We start from the raw sequence: 27,024 nt of genomic DNA, 5'->3' as shown, positions 1-27,024 counted from the left end.
TTTGTTTCAATACCACATAATGACGTGTCCCGCTAACAATAATTGTTCTCCTTCTATAAAATTTCTCGATAAATAGCTACAGGCAGCATATATCATTATATCGGACAGTAATATATGATTAATTTTACGTTACTAATTACAAGCGACCCAGATAAAGTAGCCATTTTGTAAAAATGCAGCGCCCTCTATAGTTCATGAAAAACGCGAATATTATAGCAGACCCAACAGAGGTTACAGCGGAATGGAACAAACAAAAGTAATACAAAAGATTCAAGACAAGAGACACCTCAAATATGCAGAGGCATGGCAAATACACAAGACCAGCCAGGCAGGACAAGCGATCAACTTTAGAGAATCAAGTAAAATCTCAGCAGCATGGAGAGTGGACATAATATAAATATATTAGTAGGCAAAAGAGACGATTTAAAGAAATAGGTGCAATTGTGGCCTTTTTATGTTTGCAGTTATGTTACTTTATTTATGTATTTATTTATTCTTTCATTTATTATGTTTGTATCTACTTTATTTGTGTGTTTATATGTGTTATTAGCTTGTATATATTGTAATTTTATATTTACGAGATTGCGCACTAGAGTTCAAATTTAAAAGTGTTCCAAAAGAAGTTTTATTGTATACAAATCAGAAGCATTTGATTTTTGTTCTTGAAGGTCATTAAAAATGACTGAAAGCGTTTGAATAGATAATAAAATGGCTGCATATTAAAAGATTTTGTTCAAGGTTTAGCTATTTTTACTTTTTTGTAAGGCATTTTAGAATGATTTCATAATCTGCATTTAAAAAAATTTAGAAAGATTTGATCCAACGAGAACAAATGTTTTTATGGTCAGAAATTCTGCTATTTCCATAAAGATAAATTTGAATCCAAACCAGACCTGTAACTTTTTGAATTTTGTTTCTCTATTTTCTATCTTATTAACCTATTCAATTATCGATTTGGTAGTTTCAAAATTACCCAGCAGAATTTGTAAAATATAAAAAAGCTTTTTAATTTGTTAGCATTAGTGAGATAAACACTTATAAGATCATTTATAAACATATCGTTACTTAAATAGAAAATGCAAAAATTTTTTATATAACTGCAAAATTATGTAAGCATAATGAATTCTAAATAAAGTTATCTAAAAGAAAAAGAAAAAATAAAAGTTTGTTAATAGTTCAAAATTTATCAAAATAAAAACTAATTATCTTTTGATATTTAAAATGCTAAAACCTAAAAATTTATTTTTTTGTAATTAGATTTTACTATTGTCTTATTGACAAATATAATGAACAAAAGTTATTTTAACTGATAGTAAATCATTAGGATTTTAGTGGTTCTGAATTTATTTTAAATATAATGCTAGTGTAAAGCATATATTGCATATATATGTTATTATTTATTAAAGTTATAATCATCTAACAATTTAATGAACTGAAATCTCTTGAAATATAGTATATATTGTCAAATTTATCCAGTTTTTGAAGTATCAAGCATTTATTTTTGGAATTTTAAAGCAAATTTTAAATTTTATTTATAGCTGATTAATTCTTGAAATTTAATAAAAAAATTTTCTTGTTGTTATTCAATTTTTTGAAATTCAATATTAATTAATTATAAATATTATAATAAATATCTTCTGGATTTCTGATAAAAATCAAATTACTGATAGTAATTAATGACAATAATTCATTTAACTTAACATATAAATTAAATTTTAAAATGTATTGAGAATTTCATTCTCAATACATTTTAAAATTAAGTGTATGAATAAATACAGTGGTGGACAAAACTTTAAAGACAAGCAAAAATTTCACCCACACAACTAACTTAATTATAATTATTGGTTCAATCATGTTCATATGCTTTAAAAAGTAAATTAATAGACTTATATAATAATGAAAAAATAGTGTTGGAATAGTTCTTCCAAAAAGTAGAAAACCAAGTACTTTATGTTGACAAAACTTTAAATACAACTGAAAAAATAACTGTAAATAATAGATTAAAATCTGTGGACCTTCCACTTTTTGAATAACTCAAAACTGCAGTCTGGCATACTCATAATAAATGTTTTGAGTAATGAAGTTGGATAGCATACAATGCTTTCTCCACTGTAACTTTTTAAGTCTTTTACTGAACTGTATTTTTTGCCATCAGCATATACAATTCTTGAGAGCACACCCCAGATATTCTCAATCAGGTTTAAATCTGGAGATTGAGGAGGATGATCCAACAGTTAGATTTGTTTTTGCTGAAGTCAATTTTCTGTGGTAAAAGATGAATGGACAGATGCATTGTCTTGCATAAAATAAAAGTTTCTGCTTAATAAGTTTCTTACATTTGGAAATAAAGTAATTTCAATCAGCTTCTGATACTTTTTTGAATCAATTCATCCATTTATGAATTCAATAGATGACTTTCCCTTGCAAGAAATGACACCCCACATCCATAATAGAACCATGACCCATCTGACATCAAGATAAAATCCTCTCTTCTTTATGTAAATCATGAAAATAGTAGTTCAGACTTTTTTTCAGATGAAAAAGTTCAATTGCCATTCTGTATCACAACACATATGATCTCACGCATAAGTCAATCTTGCAGTTTTACATTCTTTAGTTAGAAGAGGTTTTCTTTTCAATTTCTTTCTTTTAAATCATCCTGATGATTTTATCATTCTATGAACAGTACAGAGATGAACTTTTATCTCTAATTGATTCACAATTCTTGATGCTGAAGTCAACCCTCAAAATTTGCTTCTTATCTTTTGCGTTAAACTTAGGTCTTTCACCATTGTTTTTTGAGTTGTATTTATCATCTTTTTCAATAAAGTTCTGTACAACAGTGCAATTCATTTCTATTTAGGTAATTACATCACAATAGTTTTATAACTGCGGCCATAAAATATTAATTTGTCCTTGTTCTTTCTCTGCCAGTTTTACACCTTTTCACGCGTTTGACAGATAATTGTTTTTGCACACAAATATATACAGATCTCTTTATATATGTACACATTCTTAATTATTTACATTTATATAAAAATTTGCAGTTGTTTTTTCAGTTGTATTTAAAGTTTTGTCAATATAAATTACCTGGTTTTCTACTTTTTGGAAGAACTATTTCAACACTATTCTTTCATTATTGAATAAACCTATTAATTTACTTTTTTAAAGCATATGTACATGATTGAACCAATAATTTTAATTAAGTTAGTTGTTTAAAGAACAGCAAAAATTTTACCTAAAGTTTTGTCCACCACTGTATAGGTAACTGTATAGGTAACTCATTAAGTTATCTATGATCAAAAAGTGTGTGTACTGTATGTACTGTACATGTGCTCATTTGAAGTATTCACTAAAATTATTAAAACATTTACCTGATGTCTTCCTCCAGTACTTCCTGAATAAAACCTAACTGTAGGATAAGCACTGACACCAGCTTCTTGACACACATTTGGAAGAGCATCACAGTTAACTTTTCCAGCATTTACTTTACCAGATAATTTCTAAAAAGATATCAGAACAACATTATATATAACTAATCTTTTAAATGCAAAATAATTTAATACCAAAATTACAATATTTTACCTTTGAAACCACTTCAAATTCAGGTGCAAATGTTTGACAATGTCCACACCAAGGTGCATAGAAATCAATTACCCAAGGTTTGCGATCTAAAAGTATATCTTTAAAAGCCTTTTGAGATGTAACCGATTCAACACTACTGGGCAAAAATGAATAAATCCAAGCACGTAATGATACTGCATCTCTGTTCCAATTATTATATGAACTGAAAAAATTATATAACTTCAAAATTCTGATCAAAAGCATATATACATATAAAAAACAAAGTAGAAATTATATAGCTATTTAGTATAACTTTTTAATTAGCACTAAAAATAACATAAATGTACACTATTTTCTTGCAGTAGAATTTACTAAAATCATTTTCTGAAATTTATTGCAATTCTAAGTGAATATATTGCTTGTCATATTTTGCCAGAATACATGATAATAAGTTTTAGGCCATTCATTAATATTAACAAATCAAAAAGAAATGATCTAATTAAGATATGCAATTTAATCACATTGTTTTTATAGGAAATCTGCATCCAAATGTGTAACAAGGAAAATTTACAAATATATGCAGACTAGACAGTCAGCAATTCCCAGTTACAATTTTTCAAAACTTAGCATTATCAAATTTAAAAATAGCTACCTGATAAAAAAAAATGTTTCTTTATGGAAGACATTAAGTTTATCAGGAAATAATAAATAAAAACATTTTTACATATACTTTTATGAATTTATTATGTAAAATATTTTCTTAACTAATTCAATAAAGTAATATTGAATAATTTACTATGGAATTTAATTTTATTAACTTAAAATAATGATAAATATTTTTTATGAAAAACTACAAATAATTAGACATTGTAATCAATATTAAAGTCTACTATTTCTTAATGACAAAGTATAAAACTGTATAGTTTTGAAAAATCAACAAATCATATGCTTTTTGATTGCAAAATGAAAATAAGAAATTAAATGAAATATAAAATGCTTTTTTTTAAGTTACTGTTTTATTTGAAAACTGCACAAAAATCAGTTCATTAAAATTTATATTTTAACAAAGCATTTTTATTACTGTTAATAAATAAATTTTAAAAACAAAAATTTCTTTTACAATTAATGCAGACTTTGTGTACATTTTCATTTCTTCACATTTAAAACATTCAGCACTCTATTGATGTAAAAGATGCATTTTGAACAAATATTCCTTTTCAGTTATAGTCTAATGTTAGTCTTTTTTAAATTTGATATACATAAATAAAAATCACAAATTATAAAGTTAAAATTGATGTATTAATATGTGATTTTCATTTATATATATACAAATTTAAAGAAACTAACACTAGGCTATGACTGAAGAGACACACTTGCTCAAAATGCATCTTTTACATCAATATAGTGCTGAATGTTTTAAATGTTAAAAAATGAAAATGTACCAAATTATACATTAATTATAAAGAAAAAGTTTAGTAAATAAATTTTAAAACCAAAGTTTTTTTTATTAAAGGAAAAATATAAAATTAAAATATAATCTATATATATAATCGAGACGAGTTGATAATAATAATAAACGCAGAGCCCAAACGGTTAGGAATTGGAAGCTGAAATTTGATACACAGTTAGGGTACGTCACAAAAACGCACACTAAGAAGGGATTTTTTGAAATGCCCCCCTGGCGGGAGAGGGACAGGATTAAGTTTAACACTTCCATCAACAATAGAAGTGTTAAGTAACAATGAAAGTGTTAACAATGGAAGTGTCAACAATGGAAGTGTTACGTAACAATGGAATTGTTAAGAGAAAGCGACGTTTTAAGAGAAAGTGCAGTTGGTTTTCGTTTTTGCAGGAAATTGAAGATATTTTTAGACCCATGTAAAAATTCTCTAATTAGTCTGGAAACGGAGATCAAATTTTTGCATTCTGTGAAAACAGGTAAGGTTGACTATAACGTAATAATCTTAATCTTCGCTATCGTTACTTTTGCCCGAGCAACGCCGGGCCCACCTGCTAGTAATATTATATTTTAATATTATATGTTGAATTAGATACTTTATGACTGAAGTAATAAAATACTTGAATGAAAAAATTTATTCAATTTGATGTTTAGTTTTTTAATCCAGAAATATGCATTGTATCTAATTAATTTAAATAATATTTTATTTGATTTATATGTTATTATTAACTTATATAAAAAACAAATAACTTAAATTTGAAAAATAATGGCAATGACCAGAAGACAAAAGAGGAAAAATTATAGCAATATATAATTGTAACAGACAAAATCTAAATCAACAATTTTTATCAAGATGCCACAATTCTTTGAGGAATACCATAAAAACTTTGGAATTTTTAAAAATATTAATAACAAATGCCATTTGAAATATACACAACAGAAAATATATCTTCTACAGAAAGTCTAAACATATGAAAATAAAAACAGAAGAAATAATCAGGAACTAAAAATTCCACAGTAGTTTATTTACCATTGATTTTTGCATTTTTTGCAAGTATTATATTAATTTAAATATATATATAACAACAGGTTACACTTTTAAAACTTTATTTTAAAATGTAATAATTAAGGTTTAAGTTTTAAAAGTGTAACCTGTTGTTCTATTTCTTTTAATATAATACTTGCAAAAATCAAAATTATTGACAGGCTATAATAAAACAGCTTTTAAATTTAGTAACAATTTATAATCAATTAAATTCTTTTATTTACACACTAATTTAAAAATAAACATAAAAGCAAGATGTGAATAGATTGATGTAACAATTATTACCCATCTGGAATAAGTGAATACAGTACTTACCATACTTCAAATTTAATTCATTCTAGGAGGTCGTTCAAACTCTGAATCATTTTTTCCATTAGAAATAGTGGGAAATGAATTAGTACATTCCCAGATCCTGAATAATACCCATTTCAATATACTTAAACATCAAATACACATAGTTTAAGGTAAAAATAACAATTATAAATGTCCTAATAATAAATTAGGACATTTATAATTATGGACAAATAATAAATTATGCAAACAGTAAAAAAAAACTTGTAATCTGTATAAGGAAGATGCTCCTAAACTTTGAACATCTCAAATGTGATTTAAAAAGTTTCATTCAGAAAATGTTGAACTAAAGGATATAAAATGTATGATCACCCAAAAGCTGTTAACAAAAAGTGAAAAAAAAGCACTGAAAACATACAAGCATAACACAAGAGTGAGAGATGACTTGGACACACAACAGACTGCATTTATGCTTTAAATGTTTGAACTTCAAAACATCATTCAAACTCTAAAGTGAAGTTTTGTCAAATTTTGTGTTTGAACTCATTCAAAGAGTTATTTGAAGTATGAAGTACCACTGTATTTTAACATTCTATAGTAAAATTATTCAAAAATGGTGACTGAGTTATTATTGAAAAAATGACTAAAATTAGAAAGAATTTTCTGAATTTCATATATTAATTTAAAGACAGTTTATTGATCCTAGTTATTTCTTTGTATATAATTTGTCTAATGAAGCATTTTCTTATTTTTGCACTTAAATGAAATGTGGTCTATTTGAATATATTTTTTAATTGAACAAAATTACTGATAATATAAATATTTAACTATTTCAGTTTAATTTTCAAAATTCTCTTAAAATTTCTCCCATTTTATATATCAGAAAGTGTTAGAAATTTTTTAAGTACATATATGCAAAACCATATTATAAATGCCTTTGTAATATAAACATATACATATTTACAATTATTTTATTTTTGCAAGTTTGTTAAAAATAAAATAATTACAAATGAAAATTTTATTAATTTTTTTTATTCTTACCTAACAGTATTAATTCCTTGTGATCCTCTTGGATACAATCTTATGTCAGGATATGAACTTACTCCTTGACTTTGGCAAAGATTTTTATATGTTTGACAATTCACTGATGCAATGTGAACCTCTGTATCATTCAACATCATTTTAGCTAGTTTTCTCCACTGAATGCTTAATTGTTGGCATGGTCTACACCAAGGAGCAAAATAATCTATAACCCAAATTTCATGAGTACTTTTCTTTTCCACCAAATTAGAAAATAAGAGTGGTGTTAAATCAATGACTGGTGGAGATAAGATATCCTATAATAAAATAAAAGTTCTATTGTACTGATGACATTTTTAAAATGGCATTAATTTTCATTTATTCTTTTAATGTTCTAAAATATACCTGTATAAATTCAATTAATTCCCTATGCACATGATTTCCATAATATATATGTGGATAGGTATCATTATATAGTATTGTAGTTGGATAATTCCTAATGTTATACTGCAAAATTGAAATTAATACATTTATTTTAATAAAATTAATTAAAATATTTGATTGAACAAAAATTAGAATGAAAAATTTCATTAGAATATTAAATAAAAGAACAGTCATTCACATACAAAAATATTCAAATAATATATTTGAAATTTAAAAAAAAGAAAAAAAAAATCACCTTTGAACACAGTTCAGAGTGGATAGTACAATCTACTGTTCCAAAACGAATTTTATGTCCCATGATTCGTGAAGCCTTACGAACTTCAGGTAAGAGGTGCATACATGGAGGACACCACTAAGAAGTATCTTTTGTTATTATTCTAAATATGTACTTAATTATAAAATAACATTGCTGAACTTACAGGTGCAAAAAAATCAATTAACCATGGCTGATTTTTAACTATTATTTTTGTAGGAAAAACATCTGGTCCTAGTGTTTCAACTTGACTAATCAATGATTCTCTGGCAAAGCCTGCAATATCATGAGAATTTGCACGACCTGCAAATAATAGATTAAAATAGAATATAACAATTTAAATGCAATAAAATATTAAAAAAACTTAAATAATAATAATAAATGCAAACTATTGTCTAGCATTTAAAAATAATTACTGAATAATAAGTACTGAAAAATTAATTTAGCATGACTTAATAGAAAATAATATAATTGTATTTTTAAAATATAATTGTATTTTTAATGCAAACTATTGTTTAGCATTTAAAAGTAATTACTGAATAATAAGTACTGAAAAATTAATTTAGCATGACTTAATAGAAAATAATATAATTGTATTTTTAAAATAGTATATTTTATGTAAAATTTTCATTTTATATTAATTGTAAGAAGAAACGAAGTAAGTACTTTAATATAATAATATAATTACATCAATTTTCTTACAACAAAACAATTATGAATTGGTATAGCAAAAGTTTATTTTTATCAAAAATGCTACATGAGTTATCTCTTAGTTGGCAAACAAAACAAAACTTTTGTACATAATAACTATGAAATAACTCAATAAACTCGGATAAAAGCAAGTCTAATTAGAAATTATAAAAATGAACGTCTGGTGTACATTGATCAGATCAAACACTTTATTATTATTCAAATGATGAAGAAAATCATAAGATTGGGACTGTCCATAAATGATGTCCACACTGGAAGGGATGGAGAGGATTATGACAAGCCAGATAAAAAGGGGGTGAGGGTTTTAAATTCAGTTGACATCCATTTCATTTCATTAAATTATTAAATTTCATTTTATACAGTTAATGCATTTTATTATATTTATTTCAAAATTTCTTGTGTTTCATTTCTACTTTTGATATCTATCATTCATAAAGTGATAAATATTTTAAGGAGGGTTGAGTTTTGTTGGCCATCCAAACAGGGGAGGGAGTTATGGAAACTTGAACAAATTGGGACAAGAGAGAAAAGTAAAAATTTCAAGAAAAATGCAGACATAATTTATGGACAACCCTTGCAAAAGAACTGCATTACATATGCTAGAAATAATTAATAGTAAACTCTGCTAACTTAGATCCCATCAACTTGTATAGTAATTTAAAATTTCTTGACAATAGAAAAATTATAATTAAATGAGTAATTATAATTTTGTTCACAAATACTCTAAATATAATTATAATTAAAAGAGTGTTTGTGATATCAGGAAGTCTTTGTAATACAGTGAATTATATTACTATAGTTTGCTAGTTACTAAAGACTGTACATTGCTGTATATTGTACAGTCAAGAAATTTTTTGAGTTCATTTCCTGTAATAATAAATTCAGCAGTATAACATACTAAAGCTCAGTAAACTTATTTATAGTTTTTAATGAGATGACATACAGAATGTAATAAGTTACTGTCTGTACATCCATCCTCTTCTATGTCATTGAAGAAAACACCTTACTAACTTGGACTTTCATAAACTCAGACAACCTTAATAGTACAAGTTAGCAAAGGTTTACTGTATACATAATGCATTTGTCCTTTTTCATCAAATAACTGGAATCCAATTATTTATATCTATTTGCTAAGAATACGCTTGTTTCTCTTACTAAAGGTAAGATGTATTTTGAGACAACTCATAGGTAATGACCAGTAATTGATTCCAGCTAAAGCTTAACTCTTATTTAGTAGTCAATGTGTTTATCTTACATAGGAGCAACAAAAAACATTATGTATTATTTCATTTTTAAAATGACATTTTATAAATCCTAATTTTTTTTCTATTATTATCCATTAATTTCTACCATTAGTATATAATATATACAATATAGGTAATAAATATATTCTAATAATATAATTGGGAATCTTTTTGACATGTAAAAAGAATATTTAAATACATATTTTAAATTTATCCAATGTGACAGTGAAGGCAAAAAAAATCATCAGATTTAAATTTATCAGCAGCAGACTGATAACTGAATACGTGTTGTTCTCATCTGCAGTGTTGCCATCATTAAAGTCATGTCACTGTTATTCTGCCTAAACAAATACATGTACAGTACTGTACTGTACTGTACATATAGCAGACTGCATCACTATTCCTGGAATTTGAAACAATGCTTAAGAATGTTTATGAATATTAAATTTATTTTATTGACTGAAGTTTAAGAATGTTTGCTTCTCATTTATTGCATCTGTTATATTTTTGATTAAAAGAACTCAAACTCAAAAATTCATAAATCAGTAACTATCTATAAAAAGCAGTAGTATAATATGCTACTTCTTTGAGTTTATAAATCAAACAGTTTATGTTTACATTATCAGCTGTGTCATTAAGTACATAATAAGGAATAACTTTCTAACTGTGAAAAAGTAGTTTTTATGTAAGTTAAAAGTTAAATCAATTTTCTGAATTACATTGGGCTATAACATGGATAATGATAATGGTAAATAATATAACTAAAAGTTATAGCACAAATGTAATTTGAAATAGTTATTGATTCATTGAGTTATTTGTGTTGTTTGAATGTATTTAAAAAGTTAAAATCTATAGCATTGTAAAAATTACATTTGCTATATTTGTTGCCATCATATTCTAAATCCAACTCCTGAAACAATAAAAACAATGCTTCTAAAACATTCATATGTATAAAATTGTTTAAAAATATATTTGGCTAATTAACAGGCATCTTATAATAATATTTATTCTGAATGCTTGCATAGTATATATTAATTAGTTTATTTGTTATAAAAACAAATAGAGTAATTAGTTTGCCAAGATTAATTAAAATATAAGGTTCAACTACAATTTATAAAGTTTAATAACAACAATGTTTAACATACAATACATTTCTATTAGATTTTAATTAATGAATATGTTAAAACTCACCATGATGTATTTCATATGAGCCACCTATTTTAAAAACAATAAAAGTTGGAAACTTCTGGACATATAATTCTTTGCATGTTTCAGAATTTACAGAACAATCTAATTGTCCCATTTTCACATCAGGTAATAAGGCTGTAAGGCGTTTCATTTCACGACTAATACTTTTATCATCAGCATTATTTTCTTTTTTAAAATATATTAACCATGGGCTTTCAGTTTCCTCCCTTAGACCCTTTAAAATTTCCTAATAAATTTGAAATTAAAAATATTTTATTATTTCATTATTATTAGCATTATGTAAGAATTTAAAACAAATTTTATTCAAGAATCTTATTATCATCCTCATAAAATATGACTTCCTTACAATAAAATAAAATGGAATTTACAAAAACATTTATTAAATTTATTTTATGAAACTGAAGTTCTAATTAATAAATATTAACTACCTGGTATTTCTCTCTTGAAATTTCCAATGGATCAGGTAACAATTGCAAAACTTCATGAGCTAAATCTTTGTTATCATCTCCAGACACAATCTGATATTTATAATCATTAGAAGACAAACCAGGAAAGAAAGCAATTCCAGATTTCATATCTAGTTTCTCACATAATGACTTTTGATCATAACAATCGATTTCAGCAACATTAACTAATCCATCCTTAAACAAGATAAGAATATCCAAATTAAGATTATAAATACTATCTTAATAAATAAAAAATTAAATTTATTAGCCTTACCATCATAATACTAAATTTTTTAAGATCTTCACTAAACAAACAAGCTGAAAAATTTTTAAACTAATTGTTTTAATATTGTAGTAATTTCATTTAGTATTTTACTTTTAATCGTTTAAAATTAAAATAAATAAATATGTATATATAAATGAAAATACCTTTCTTTTCTAAACAAAAAGAAATTAACCATGGTAAAGTATTTTTTTTAATAACTGTTTCAATATTTGAAGCTGCCAGTTTAATTATTTTATTTGGCAATTGTTTTAGTACATATTCAATCATATGTTCAGTTTCTCTTGAGCCTTGATACTTTATTTTCTGAATAAAAATATAATATTGTTTTTTATTCAACTGAATTCTAAAAATGCAATATATAATTTTATATCCACACAGCATATTAACAAACATACTTCTGGATACAATATTAGAGAAGGATAAGACCAAATATTTTCATTTCGACATAACACCCAATCTTCTTCACAATTTACCGCACCAATTCTAATTACTCCTTCCAGATCTCGAGCAAGGGCACGCCACTGTTAAAACATAGTATTCATGTAATTTACATTATAAAAATAATTACATAACATAATGATTTAAAATTAAACAACATATTTTTATATATAATGTATACTTTCAAAATTAAGCAGTAAATTTAAAAATTAAGACATATCTAAAATATAACAAATTATTGAATAAACTTTTCTGTATAGAAAATCATTGTAGATTTTGACAAAGTTTAAGAAGTTATTTTATATATATTATGACAATTTTATATTAATTAATTAATATTAATCCATTTAAAAAATACACTATAACAAAACTCCTACTTTAAAATTATATATTTAAAAAAATAAAAACTATTTATTTTTAAAATTGTACATATCAGTAAAGCTACACCAGCTGCTGTATAAGATTGAGCTACAGTTAGAGGATTTGATCCCGGGATCTCGAAAATCGGGATCCCGACTACTTTTCAGTCCCAAAATTTTCGGGATTGAATTTTCCTAATCCCGAGATTTTCGGGATTGACATCATTTTAAAAAAGTTGCAAAATAGACTGCATGAAGCGAAACGTTCAGTGCCAGTGCTTTTACAGAATTGCTTGCCTATCATTTTAATATATAATATATGAGAAATTTTATTCCAAGCAAGCAGCAGAAATTAACCTAGTGGGCTTTTGATGCTTGCTTGGAATAAAACTTCTTGTATTTTGAACTAAAATGATAGGCAAGCAGTTCTCACTGGGTTACTTGGTAATATACTTCATTTTTGTATTTTTGAATTTTCGCGGGCGCCAATTGATTTTCTGGCGCAGTCGAGAGCACTACTCAGTGCGTTTTACCTGTCAATGTGTCAGCCATCTTGTTTTGCCAGTGTGGTTAATATAGACCCGACGCCTCTCGCTTAGGGGGGTCGACCTTAGGTGAAAAGGTTACGACCCCCGCCTTGCCCGTGATCTGTCAGGATGATGCGAGAAAGTCTTTTTACGTTTGGGAGTAGTGGTTTGCTGGATGCTGAGAGACTCACACAGAGACCGAATTTACAAAATTAACGTGTTTATTTTTAGAAAGGCATGCTTACAATGATCGAAACAATCGGGATTGTAGCCTTTACTCCTACAATCCCGATCTGTGTCGACCGGACTGTTTTCTTCCAACCTCCCCGTGTCCTCGAAGCTATAACTAGAACGGGCTTATAAGTATTTACTAACGATTCCTCCAACTTCCATCAAACCTAAACGCGTTTTCTCAGCAGCTGCATATATGTGCAACAAATTGAGAAGCAGACTTGGTGATGAGACACAGGATGCGTTGTTATTTCTCAGATCATATTTTCGCAATTCAAATTAGAATGTTCCTATTAGATTAGTTTTCTTTATATTTAAGAAAAATGTGACTGATTAATATTATTTTTAAATACTTTTTGCTAAGAAACTTATCTTACTACCTACTTACTAGGTTGCTATATGAAAGTAGTCTATTTAGTCGATGTTAAGAGAGATTTTTGTTAATTTTCAACGTTTATTTGCATAGTTTGTTACATAAAGGTTTTTTCAATTTATGTGAGTTTAAAGAGATCTCAGTGATGCTTAAAAAAGAATAAATTTAACATGAAGACTGAGTGATTTTAAGTCTGGTTAGTCTGACTCTGAGTCTGATTAGTTAGAGTGATTAAATTAGCTAGGTGTATACTGTAAAATATGTTGATTTTTGTCTAAATTTTGATTTGTTGATTTCTGTAAGATTTTCTTATTTTTTATTAGCCCTCAATACCGAAATAATCCCGGGATCCTGGGATTGACTAAGTATAGTCCCGAAATCCCGGGATTAGAAATAAGGACCGGGATCGAATTCCCTAGCTACAGTTCAGTGATGATAATTTTGAACTACAGATTAATTTGTCCCTAGAGAGAGACATAAATAATTATAATTATTAAATTTAATGAGATTTGATTAAATTTAATATGAGTTTTGAATTACTGATTAATTTGTGCCTAGAGGCACAAATTAAATCAGTAATTCAAAACTATTATCACCAAACTATAGATATTATACAGCAGTTGGTATAGTTTTATAGTAAAGAATCTGATTTTGTACAATGTTTATATTGGTACATATCAGTGTATAAAAGACTGAAAACAAAAATTTTTCTTAAATTACAATATAATAAGCAATATAAGCAAAATTGTTTCACAAATCTATTGTGTATATAAGTATTCAATACAATATTAGACAAAGAACACTTCAGAACATTATAACAACTTTAATTTAGCTTTAAAAATATATTAGTATTTATCATAGGACAGACAGATTCATAAAAGTACTGTACTTTGAAATAATAATTTTATATATAATAAAAACAACCAAGCCAATAATTACTTCAAATATTAAACACATGACTGGATTCTTTTATGGGCTATTACGGTTAAATAATAACCCAAGAAAGGAATCCAGTTGTTCATTTGATATTAATAATTTTATACTTACAGCAGGTGCAAGCTGATGACAATGACTACATTGTGGAGAATAAAAGTTCACAAACCATATATCGGGTGAATTATGTACAGATTGTTCTGAAAAAAAAATAGAGCTTGAATATATTGTTTAAATGACATTTAAATTTAAAATATCAATAAAATATATACATATAACTCACCAAATTCATTTTTATTCAATGTTATGATTTCCAAATCATCATCATAAATTCCTGCAATTATTAATTTTTAAATATTTTATTTTAAAACTTATAAACAGAAATAAAAAATATAAAGTACCTAAAATTTAATTTTTATTTTAAATAAATTTTAAAATTCTTTTTAATATTTATTAGCAAAAAATATTATTAAAATATTTCATAAACATAAATTTCAGTGTTAATGTGCACTTATTAGATAACATTCAATTTGAAACTAATAATGTATAATCACAAATTATCAATTTTCTAAAGACTAAATTTTATGCATAAATTTAAATTTGAAAATAAGCATGAATAATTAAATAATTAATGAAAATTAAATCCCTTTATAAAATTAAAAAGATTTCAAAAGAACTTAATTAAATTTAAAATTTATACGGTACAAGAACAACAAAAAAATTAATTATTACATTTCCATATAAAATGATAAATCAAGTTAATGATTTATTTGAAATTTAATATATTTAAATTTAATCATCTATTTCCTAAATTTTATATGTATATATATGAAACATAATTTTAATGATAAAATGAATATATCTTTTTATATATCTTTTATATTTAATTTATAGTATTGAAATTCTAGATAAATATAGATGTATAAGCACCATTATTGTATTACTTATGAAAAAATAAACACTATTCTTGTTTGCTTTTTCATAAAGGTAGATAGTTATATTTAGTTATTGAATTCACAATTAAAAAAGAATCCTGTTTGTAGCAGTCAACATTAATATGTTTCAGAACATTAATATTATGTTGCACAAATTGATAAAATATGTATTTTATAATTTCAGCAACATATTAATGTATAATAATAATAATAAAACTAAGAACTGCTAAAATTCTGGTTATCAAAAAAAGATATTTAATCAGTTTCTACTAGGCCTAAAGATTCCAACCTTACATCATTAATGCAATGGACCTTAGACAAGAAAACAGAAGTATTATGAGACAATCCAATTTTATAATATAGGATAATACTTCTGTAATAACCTTCTGAAAATAAATCTAACCTTTGAGTCAGGTTCCTAGAACAATTAATTTATTTCCAAAGAAGTGAATATATTAATAATAAATGAATACTATACTAACACATTAGACAGAATATAGGTTTGATTAGCATTGAAAATGTGATTTTTCTCAACTTTTCAATAAGAATTAAATTTGTCAATTTTACTTAACATTAAAAAATAAATTAAAGTTAGTGTAGCTTTTCCTTTTTTTAAAGATATTTTGTGCTTCTTTATTCTATGTTGTACAGTATATACATTTTTATATATATGCAAATTTTTTTTTACATATTATTATTATAAATATAGTACTGTACATGTTTTCTTTTCTTTTATTTATTTATATTTATTTTTTCTGAATTTGTAAATTTAAAAACAATTCCTTTCTGTTTGTTCTGTCAGATGAAAATAATCTAAGTCAAGTTTGTGATTAAATATTTGGTCAAAAAGATATTAAATGAAAACCATGAACTTCAGCAGTTTGCTTTGTTGTTGTTGTATTTACAATAGTAACAAGTTTCATTGACTTTCTTGATATCAATGTATTTCTACTAAAAGTCAATTGTTTCTGATAAATTAAAATGTCTTTCACATTTAATGAAATAATGATTTAAAAAGTCAACGGAAAAGAATCTTAATTAAAGGCTGTGATAATGATGTTAATTTTTTTATAGAGAAATTAATTAATATAACAATATAAATGTTTATTACAATGTCTGAATAGAAATCTCCAAAACAAAAAGTCTGAAAATCAATTGGTAAAAGAAAAAACATACACATCTTTTCTGATTGATTAATCACTATACATTCTAGGGATGACAACAATTTAATGCTAACATCAATTTCAAGATTATTAAATTATTACACAATTGCCAAAATTCCACAACACAAATTAACCAGAATCTTTGATTCTTCACAGTAGTGTACCTAGCCATTAGTCATACTTGACAGCAAAATATAAAATTTTATAACTGTATTAGAATATTTATCACATTTTCATTTACATTAGGTATCATGCAATTTTTGACTATTTTCAAGAAAGAAAAACAGATTTATTCCTTTTATTTTGAAAATAATGATGCCATTAAGAATGCTGTGATAAATGCTTTAAGAGACTGTAAAAGATATGAAGGTTTTGACATATCATAGCAGCAATAGAAGATTATATTTCCAATAAAATAGCATCTATTTCAAAATATTTGTATGCCTGACCTCATTGTTTTGAGAAATACATTGACAAACTTTACAAAACTATTTTACTTACTGTATCTAAACACATGCATTTGCAATGTAAATGAAACTGATATTTTGATAAATTATTCTAAAATGTAACAAGATTTAAATAAAATACATATTACACATCTGATTATTAAGCTCATCTTTCTGTGTTAAGAGCAAATTTAAAATCAGAAATTGAAAAGAAAAATTTGAGAATGTGTCTGATGTTAAATATATAATAATAACTAATCTTATCAGTCACCACCTTGCTATGGTGAGAGATCTCAGTAATTCTGATGAACCAGAGCTATGCTGATGGAGCATCTGCTCCTAGTAGGTCACAGATGCCAGTGAGGTCTGTGGGGATAAATGAAGCCAAGAGTGACTGAACCTACATCTGTGGAAATATAACCATGGTTAGATGTTACCTGAGTTAACAGGGTTCATGCTTGTGTGTTAGGCAGAGGCTCACGTTCAAAAAATATGTCAATCTCTCTTGACCACCAGTGGTGAAAGCAGCACTGGTCCAAGAATGGCTACTGCGATGCCCATACCAGTTGTTGGAAATTGGCCTAACCTTGATGTTTCTGAGGTAATCCAACCACAGACTGCTGAGGCAGATAAACCACACCAACAGATAAAGTGGACAGTATAAATGAAAGAGATTATCATCCATACTTACTACACCATCACAAAACTTGAAACAGATATGACAGCATAAAGACAACACATACATCACTTGTTTTCACAACAATATCCTCATCTCAGTCACTGTACAAAAAGTTGTTGATAAAAAAAAAACAATTATACATAATCTTAAACCACTAATAACACTAGAACATATCAAACAATAAATTGCAGAACACAATTACACCAACAAAAAAATACTCTCAACATTAACACATAATCCTTCATCAAGATACATGCATTGACAATGCTGTTCCTACCATCACTATTTTCACTGATGCTAACAATAGCAACACTTCTTCACTGCCTGAAATAGAGAGAGTATGAATTAAACTTGAATCTCTCTCTCCCTTTTCCAGAAAGCACTCAGTAAATTTACAGGCACTGACCCTGCACAATGGCTATGCATTCCCAAAACCAACACTTCTAAACTAGTAGAGAAAACTCTATACTATGTGAACACTTACATATTACCAGACTGCACTAATTCTATTTCTACACTCTCAAACATTCACACACTAGTCTATGCTGGTGCAATCACAGCAGTAACCTACCATAGACTAAAACTACATCCACAGACAGAAGCACATAAAATCAAAAATCCTTCAGAAGCCTGTCTGGTAAAGAAAACTAGGAACACAAATAAACAATATTAGACAGCAGCTAGGCAGGATGACACAATATGCTAATAACAAAAACAACACTTAAATTAATGAAACTAAAAAAAATTTTAAAAAAATTAAAACACACACAATACAATTCGTTCTGTACAGAAACAAAAAAATAAATTATTCACAAACAATGAAAAACTCTCCTAGAAGCATATTAATACCAAATCTAGTACTGATTCCCAACAGAATGGCATGCCAACTCACAAATAACTTGTTTTCTCTTTGATCTACTGTTGTCATGCATAATACTGAAGCAGACTGGATCAAAGAGGAAAGTGAAGACATGCAGGACACATCATGCATTGTGTTGAAATAAAGACATGAGACATCCATTGCACAATGCAGAAAGCATACAATTAGACGACACCTGGTGTCAACATTCACAATTTCTCATACAAAAAATTCACATCCTTGCACCAGGAACTAGCTAATAATTATGTACATGGACACTATCAAACTTTACTCATCCACACAGAAACAGCTTCATAATCTCTTACGCACATACTTAAATAATATACAAATGGAGTCTGGTCTAAACCAGGGGCCAGCAACCTTTGAGCAGTGTTGTGCCGAACCTAAGTTATAGTGTTATTCCAGGTGCTTATATGATTCTACCAATTTTGTTATATACAGTATCATCAAAATTAATCATCAAACTACATTTCTATTTAATCAGAGTGCCACTGAAAATCATCCCGCATGCCATAGGTTAAGGAACCCTGGTCTAGACAAATGCAAAACACTTCACATTGAAAAAGGAATTCTGAAGAAAGGAGACTGTACTCAGAAGTAGAGATATTACCAAATCTATGAAAGAGGGCAAGTTTTACAAATATTTAGAATTCTAACAGGCAAAACTTACATAACATGTACAACTAAAACAAAGATTAATACTTGGATACCAGAATATGCAGTACTGTACTAAAAACACACCTAAATGCAAAACCTACTATTAAAGCTATTAATACATATGTTATCCCTGTACTCACTTAATCTTTTTGAGATACACTGGACACTCACAGATCTCAAGCAACTCCAAAGAAAAACAAAAATAACACTTACTAAGTTTAAAAAATTTCACCCAAAATCAAATCATCCATAGAAAGACTAACACTTCATTGTAAAGAAGATGGCCATGGCTTAACTAATATAGTTAATCTGCGATACATACGAATTCTAACACTATGGGAATTTTTCCACAAAGAATAAGAAACATCAAGATTACATAAAGTTATAACTGGCAGACAGTAACCTTTAAATACACAATAATAAAACAATAATAAATCATTATTAAGTGAAATTTATGTCTATTTCTATATTATACTACTTCAAACAATTTTAAAGAAATTATAATTGAAAATGTAAAATCATCATTGAATAAGAAAAAAATATAAATGAAATTCAAATACAGTCGACCCCCCTATAACACGGGTTCTTATAGTTCGAATTCCTATATGACGGCGAAAAAATTGTGACGGTATCCGTACAAACATGATAAAAAAATTCCTATAATTCGGTAAAACGTCATCAGGCAGCCGAACTAATTTCCACCGTCCAGCACCACGCTACGGAGAGTTTAGGCGGGTAAATTGAGTTTACTATCGTCTGTACAGTATTATATATAAATTAGGTACTGTACATATAATTATATATTAATTATATATAAATTAGGTACTGTATATATAATTATATTAGCTGTTACCCGCAACTTCGTCCGCGGAGGTTTTGCAAGCAAACCCATTTACATTCAATATTTCAATAACCATAGTAATCGTCATATAACACCTACCGCAGAAGAGAATTGCCCAGAATCAAACAAACTATCTTCAATTTGATCAAGTTTCTGGAACGTTTACAATCGTTCTATAATCGAACCAATATGCAATAACAAATTCGAATTTAAAACGGATCGAACATTTTTAAAATCAAAATGTCTGAAATGTTATCAATTTAATACACCTAAGTATTCAATGAAGACTAAACGTAGCTGAAAACAAAAAATCGCATCTAAAATAGTACAGTAGAAGCCGTTTTTCCGATTAAGCCTTAATGCTCTACCTCTTCCCCCGCGGGGGAATTTCGAAAAATCCCTTCTTAGTGTGCATTTCCATGATGTACCCTAACTGTCTACCAAATTTCACCTCTCTAGGTTAAGCGGTTTGCTCTGGGCGATGATGAGTCAGTCAGTCAGTCAGTCAGTGAGTCAGTCAGTCAGGACAAGCAATTTTATATATTTAGATATTAACTTAATTTATTGTAACTTTATTATAATTATATATATACTTTCCGCCGTCCAGTGCCACACTATGGAGAGTTTAGGCGAGTAAGTTGAGTTTACTATCATCTGTACAGTATGTAAATTAGGTACTGTAAGTCTAATACAGTACTAATTTTATACATTTCTTGTGAAAGAAACATTTCTTATTCAACAGCCATAAAAATTATTTATATTAATTTAATGATGTCTCCAAAGTTCAACAAAGTTTTTGCAGAAAAATAACTTATCAGAAATTGCAGCTGCCGTCTGGTGAGCTGCTCCGTGACGAAAACAAGCTTAAGCAATGGCAATGTCAAACAGTGCACACTCGGTAAGTAATCCTACAATTTTTTTGTTTATAGCACAGTTTATACAGATTATTCCCAAAAACTTATATGTATTTTGGAAATGTTGAGTCGTTAAGTCTAGGAATCAATTAATTTTATGGAAGAAAACCTTTCAAATAGCCGTAGTCCGTAAAGTGCATATGTGCTGGGCTGTGACTGGCAAGGACTCATACAAAATAGATTCATAAAGAACGGAACATATCTACCATGTTATAGGGGGATTGACTGCATAAATTATGCATAATAAAATAAAACAGATGTTTGAATAATAATAAAATGATTTCTAGATTTTATTATATAATAATACTATAATAAAATCTGAGAATCATTACTATTATTGAAAACATCTGTTTTTTATTATTACGCATAATTTATATTTAAATTTCATTTTACATTTCTTCTTTTTCAATGATGATTTTACATTTTCAATTATAATTTCTTTAAAATTGTTTGAACTATTATAATTTAGAAATGGATTGAAGTTTGCTTTAATTTATAAAATATTTCTTATACTTTGTATAATAAATACAAATAGTATTTACTATACAAAGTACGTACATATAATATAATATTTACTATACAAAGTAAATTTAATATAATATTTTCTATATATGTATTTGAATACAAATACAGTAGATCCCCCTATAAGACGGTAGATACGTTCCGTTCTTTATGAATCAATTTTGTAGGAATCATAGTTTACGGACTACGGCTGTTTGAAAGGTTTTCTTTCATAAAATTAATCGATTCTAGAGTAATTCGACTCAACATTTCCAAAATACGTATATTTTTTTGAAAATAATCCGTATAAACTACGTTATAAACAAAAAATTGTAGGATTGCTTACCGAGTGTGTACCGTTCGACTACGCCCGTTGCTAAAGCTTGGTTTCGTCGCGGAACAGCGCATCAAACCGCGGCCGCGATTTCTGATATTATTTTTCTGCGAAAACTTCGTTGACCTTTGGAGACATCCTTAATATAAATAATTTTTATGGCCGTTAAATAAGAAATGTTTCTTTCACAAGAAATGTATAAAATTACAGTACTGGACAGACGATAGGTCGCCTAACTCGCCGTAGCGTGACGCTAGACGGCGAAAAATATATATTTAATTATAATAAAGTTACAATAAATTAAGTTAATATATAATTATATATACAGTACCTAATTTATATATAATTAATATATAATTATATGTACAGTACCTAATTTATATATAATTATATGAACAGACGATACTAAACTCAATTTATCCGCCTAAACGTCCGTAGCGTGGCGCTACGGACGGCGGGTAAGTAGTTCGGCTGCCCGATGACGTTTTACGTATTATAGGAGTTATTTTTACCGTTGTTTACGGATAATGCCACAATTTTTATAGGAATCATAACTATAGGAAACGGTTTTATAGGGGGATCTACTGTAGTATTCAAATACATATATAGAAAATATTATATTAAATTTCATTATCATTACAAATTACTCACCAAAACTTTCAGAATAATATTTCCAACTATGAAAGTTTCCTCTCCATTTAGATGAATGTGAATCATCTAATCCCTCTTCACCATAAAGATCATATTTTTTTCTCATTTCTTCATCTTTTAAAACTTCATATGCTTTATTTATTTTCAAAAATTTTTCATGAGCTTCAGGGTCATCCTAAATAAAATTTAATATAAATACTAGTATTTTAAAATGAACTCATTAATTTAAATTTTAAAAGATTATAACTTCTTACAAGATAAATTATTAATAAAATCAGCTAGAAAGAAGCCTAATCAGTTTCATATAATGTTTTAGAAGCATTTGAATCCTCTCAGAAGACTTAAAAATAATAATAAATTTCTGTAAATAATAAATTTAATAAAAATAAAAATAAATAAAAATAATAAATTTGTTGATGTTGCCCTATTAATAATTTAAAATCATTTATTTTGTACAATGTAAGATTATTTCTAACTAATTCAAGTAACAATAAAAACACTTTATTAAATACCTAAAAAAATTTACAAAGATGAAAATAAGTTAGATATTTTAATTAAAATTTTGCACAATAACAATGATGTATTGGCAGTTACTATTATTAACTATTACTTTCCTGGCTGTTATATATACATAACAAGGAAAAGTATTCAAATTTGACACTCTGAGTTTTTTTTTTGCAAATCTCCATCTTTTGAGGCATCCTGAATTAAAAAATAAATAAATAAATTCCATGGATATGTATGCATGCATGTGCATGTGTGCATCTGTTGGCATCTATTTTGCTTAATACCTGAGGATGGGGTAAAGATTAAGTAACAAAATTTGGCATGATGGCTTTTATATGAGGGGCATTGATGCTATTAAATTTTGGTGGTTAAAGGTCAAGGGGGGAGATAAAGGAGATCATGTGTATCTCCAGTAGAGTCAGACTTACTGACAATTTTACTCATGATTAATATTTACACTTTTTTTTTATAAAATTAATCCCTACCCTCAAAATTAAGCTTTTTGCCATTTTATAGTAATTAAAAATATAAAGATTTTTATAACAAAATCTCATAACAGATGGCATCATATAATTTTATTAAGTTATATTGTAATTAAAATTATAAGTTATTTTCTAAATAAAATCTCAATAGCCAGGAAAGTTATGCAATTCATTGCTGGATTATTTTTTTAAAACTCTTTCCACCTTATGGACACTAAGAGTGTCTCTTTTTAGCAAGCCCATTATGGGTTCAGCCAGGCCCACAATGAGGTGGCTGCTTGGGGAGGAATGGGGTGTGATGTATCTAAATGGACCACTCCTAAATAATTCCTGGGATTTTTTTGACACATCCAAATTCAATTGTGGATCTTCCAGAGTGGTAGGCTGCTACCTAAACTGCTCGGTCATCAAACTGTCTGCAATTATTATCTAACAATTGGAACATTTGAGTATTACATATGAAATCTGTAGACAAAAATTTTATAAACCATTCAGGATCATATTAAAACAATTGAAGCAATTCGTAAATCAACAGGAAGATTAAACTTAAGTTATAATGATAAATTATTTATATTTCAAGATGAAAACTTGTCATCACATATGAATCTATCATTCTATTTGTTCTGTAAAAGTTTCACTGACAGTTCCAATAGTAATGCCAATATAAACATGTCATATAGTTACGTAAAAAGTTTTACATATTCAGCTTATCATCCTAATCTATATTCAGCATAACTTAGTCTATACCACATAAAAATTTATATAAAATTCATATTTAGATATACTGTATTTATAATTAGAAAAACTAATCATTCATACCTGATTTTTATCAGGATGTAAAGTAATTGCTAGCTTTTTAAAGGCACGGCGTATCTCTCTATTATCCGCATCTTTTCTAATTCCTAAAATCTCATAATAATCTTCAGATGAATTAACAACAACTATTTTACTGATCAAAAATATAAATAGTAAAAGATTTATATACATTCCTTTCATATAATTCTTCTTTCTATGAAGATCCTTGATTGTCATAGAAAAAATATCATAAATGTTTTTCAATTATCTGAAAATAAACAAATAAAACATTTAATATATCAGAAATAAAATCAACATAAATTAAAAATAAATAATAGAAATTTTAATTCAATTCTATATAATTTTTAAAAATATTACTACTTTCTTAAAATTTAATTGAAGATTACAAATATTGAATAAAAACTATTTGATATGTATTAAAATAAATATTTAAAGTAAGTTTTAAGAAAGTTTAATATTTATTTTAATTAAAACAAAAATAATAAAGTCATAAATTAATAAAGAAAATTCTTATTAAAATTTTACATATAAGGAAATCATTCAAAAAAGAAAAAACTAGCCACAAGTTTACCCACACAATGAAACTATACTTGTTTAATCATAATATACTGTCTTTAAACAATTAAAACTCAGCAAAACAGCTGTGTGTTGATTTTAGAATGATTTATGATAATTTTATCTTTATTAGTAACTATTAACTTTCTTTTTATTAGCAATGTATTCAACTTGTAAAACAATTGAAAATTTTAATTCGATTTCAGTTGCTTGATTTCCAAAAAATTATGTAGTACAAATTTTATTAGTTAATATATTAATACTGTTTGTTGATTATCTAAAATAGCACAATTTAGACATAAAACAAAATTTTAATAAATATTCAATTAAAATTGAAATTGTCATAATTTTAAAAAATTTATCAAAATAAAAAAAAAGGCTTATAATAACTTTAAACTACTTTTATAAAATCCCACGAATAAATGATATAATTATCCTCAATTCCAAAGAGTAATAGGCTTAAGATTTCTATAGGTATATATCATTATTACTTTAAAATTACATTAATTTTAATATACACAGGCAACTCTCATATAACTTGTACTTCAACACGGTCTGGCTCTAACACAGAAAATTGGGAAAATAAGATATTTTTAAGCTTTTGTGAAGAAAATATCCTGCTTATTATGATGAATATAATTTTCAATTCAATATTTCTATTTTTTTTATGAATCCTCTTTATTGACCCAAAAGCATAATGAAAAGCCTAAACTATGCCAAACAATTAGGATCTGCATTCAAAAAAATTAATCTTTTGACTGAAAGGAGCACAAAACTCATAAGATCGTATGTATAATTTACAAATATCTATCAAGAAAAACAAACAAACCCCGATTACTGATTTTTTTTAAAGAGAGCAGAAGATTTACAGTAACCAAATAGTTAAGTTCAGAAGATGAAGATATTCTACAATAAAAAAAAAAAACAAAAAACATTATGCTCGGCAACAATAAAGAAGAAAAAAATTAACTGAATGCATATTATTCTGACATATATGCATCACAGTTTGTTACATTTTTGCTCAATTTTTAGTACTTTTAATAACAAAAAAGTTTTTAATAATTATAAATACAAAATTATGTATTTTTATTAGCTTTTAGAATGTAATCTGCTTTTCATACTGGTTCTTAGTTTTATATATCATTGTTTTGCAAGTTTTACATGAATCTAATTCCTGAGTTATACAAGGATTACACATGTTCTAATCACACGTTCTAGTTGATTATCTACATTTACTAATTTAATGGTTTATTAAAATTCTTGCTCATTAATTCTGTTTTTTATGAACATTTCACTAACCTTACATCTAATCCAACAGGGTAACAACAAATCAGTTCAAAGGTTTTTGGCCTACACTGAAGGCCTTCCTGAGAAGAACTGAATTCTAAAATGGAATGCTAACATACCATGGAACACAAGCATTAAAAACTTGATCTGATATAAGGTAAATGAAATGTTCACAATTATTGTCCAGTTTGAGTTTGAAGAATTTTATATATTTTCCATTTAATTTTTTCCATTTCTGACTCTATCCTGAGGGCACTAAACGGACTTTTTAAATTTATTATCCCATCACAATGTAGATATCAAGGGAATCCACAATGGGGGTGGCCAAGTGAGGGACAGGACCTAACATATCCATGTCAGACTACTCTCAAAAAATTTCTTGGGTTGATTTGATCCTAGATTTCCAGAGCAATAGACTGACAACTTAACTTCCCTGGCCAGACTGACAACTTAACTTCCCTGGCCATCTAAACTTTATATTAATTAATTATATGCCTATATTTATTATTTCCCAAAAGTTTAATTGTTTTTATTGAATATCAT

At 26.9% G+C, this 27,024-nt stretch overlaps 1 protein-coding gene across 1 annotated transcript in view; it reads right to left on the bottom strand.

The window, feature by feature from the left end:
* Positions 1-27,024, bottom strand: part of LOC111639510 (dnaJ homolog subfamily C member 10-like) — a 36,227-nt gene that overhangs the window by 7,968 nt on the left and 1,235 nt on the right. Inside the window, exons 2-16 of the mRNA XM_023385402.1 lie at positions 24,643-24,886; positions 22,835-23,009; positions 15,117-15,167; positions 14,948-15,033; positions 12,368-12,493; positions 12,116-12,275; positions 11,961-12,004; positions 11,669-11,881; positions 11,223-11,466; positions 8,243-8,379; positions 8,059-8,175; positions 7,785-7,886; positions 7,401-7,696; positions 3,586-3,787; positions 3,375-3,503 (exon numbers count right to left, since the gene is read on the bottom strand). Coding sequence (XP_023241170.1) covers positions 3,375-3,503; positions 3,586-3,787; positions 7,401-7,696; positions 7,785-7,886; positions 8,059-8,175; positions 8,243-8,379; positions 11,223-11,466; positions 11,669-11,881; positions 11,961-12,004; positions 12,116-12,275; positions 12,368-12,493; positions 14,948-15,033; positions 15,117-15,167; positions 22,835-23,009; positions 24,643-24,855 — 2,295 coding nt within the window. The 5' untranslated portion in view covers positions 24,856-24,886. The remainder of the gene's footprint in view (positions 1-3,374; positions 3,504-3,585; positions 3,788-7,400; positions 7,697-7,784; positions 7,887-8,058; positions 8,176-8,242; positions 8,380-11,222; positions 11,467-11,668; positions 11,882-11,960; positions 12,005-12,115; positions 12,276-12,367; positions 12,494-14,947; positions 15,034-15,116; positions 15,168-22,834; positions 23,010-24,642; positions 24,887-27,024) is intronic.

The sequence above is a fragment of the Centruroides sculpturatus genome, unplaced genomic scaffold (assembly GCF_000671375.1).
Source record: "Centruroides sculpturatus isolate CEXI.00-Female unplaced genomic scaffold, Cexi_2.0 scaffold1271, whole genome shotgun sequence".
NCBI classification, from domain to species: Eukaryota; Metazoa; Arthropoda; class Arachnida; order Scorpiones; family Buthidae; genus Centruroides; species Centruroides sculpturatus.
Note: the sequence above shows the minus strand (reverse complement) of the source record. Positions and strands in the feature narration are given on the sequence as shown.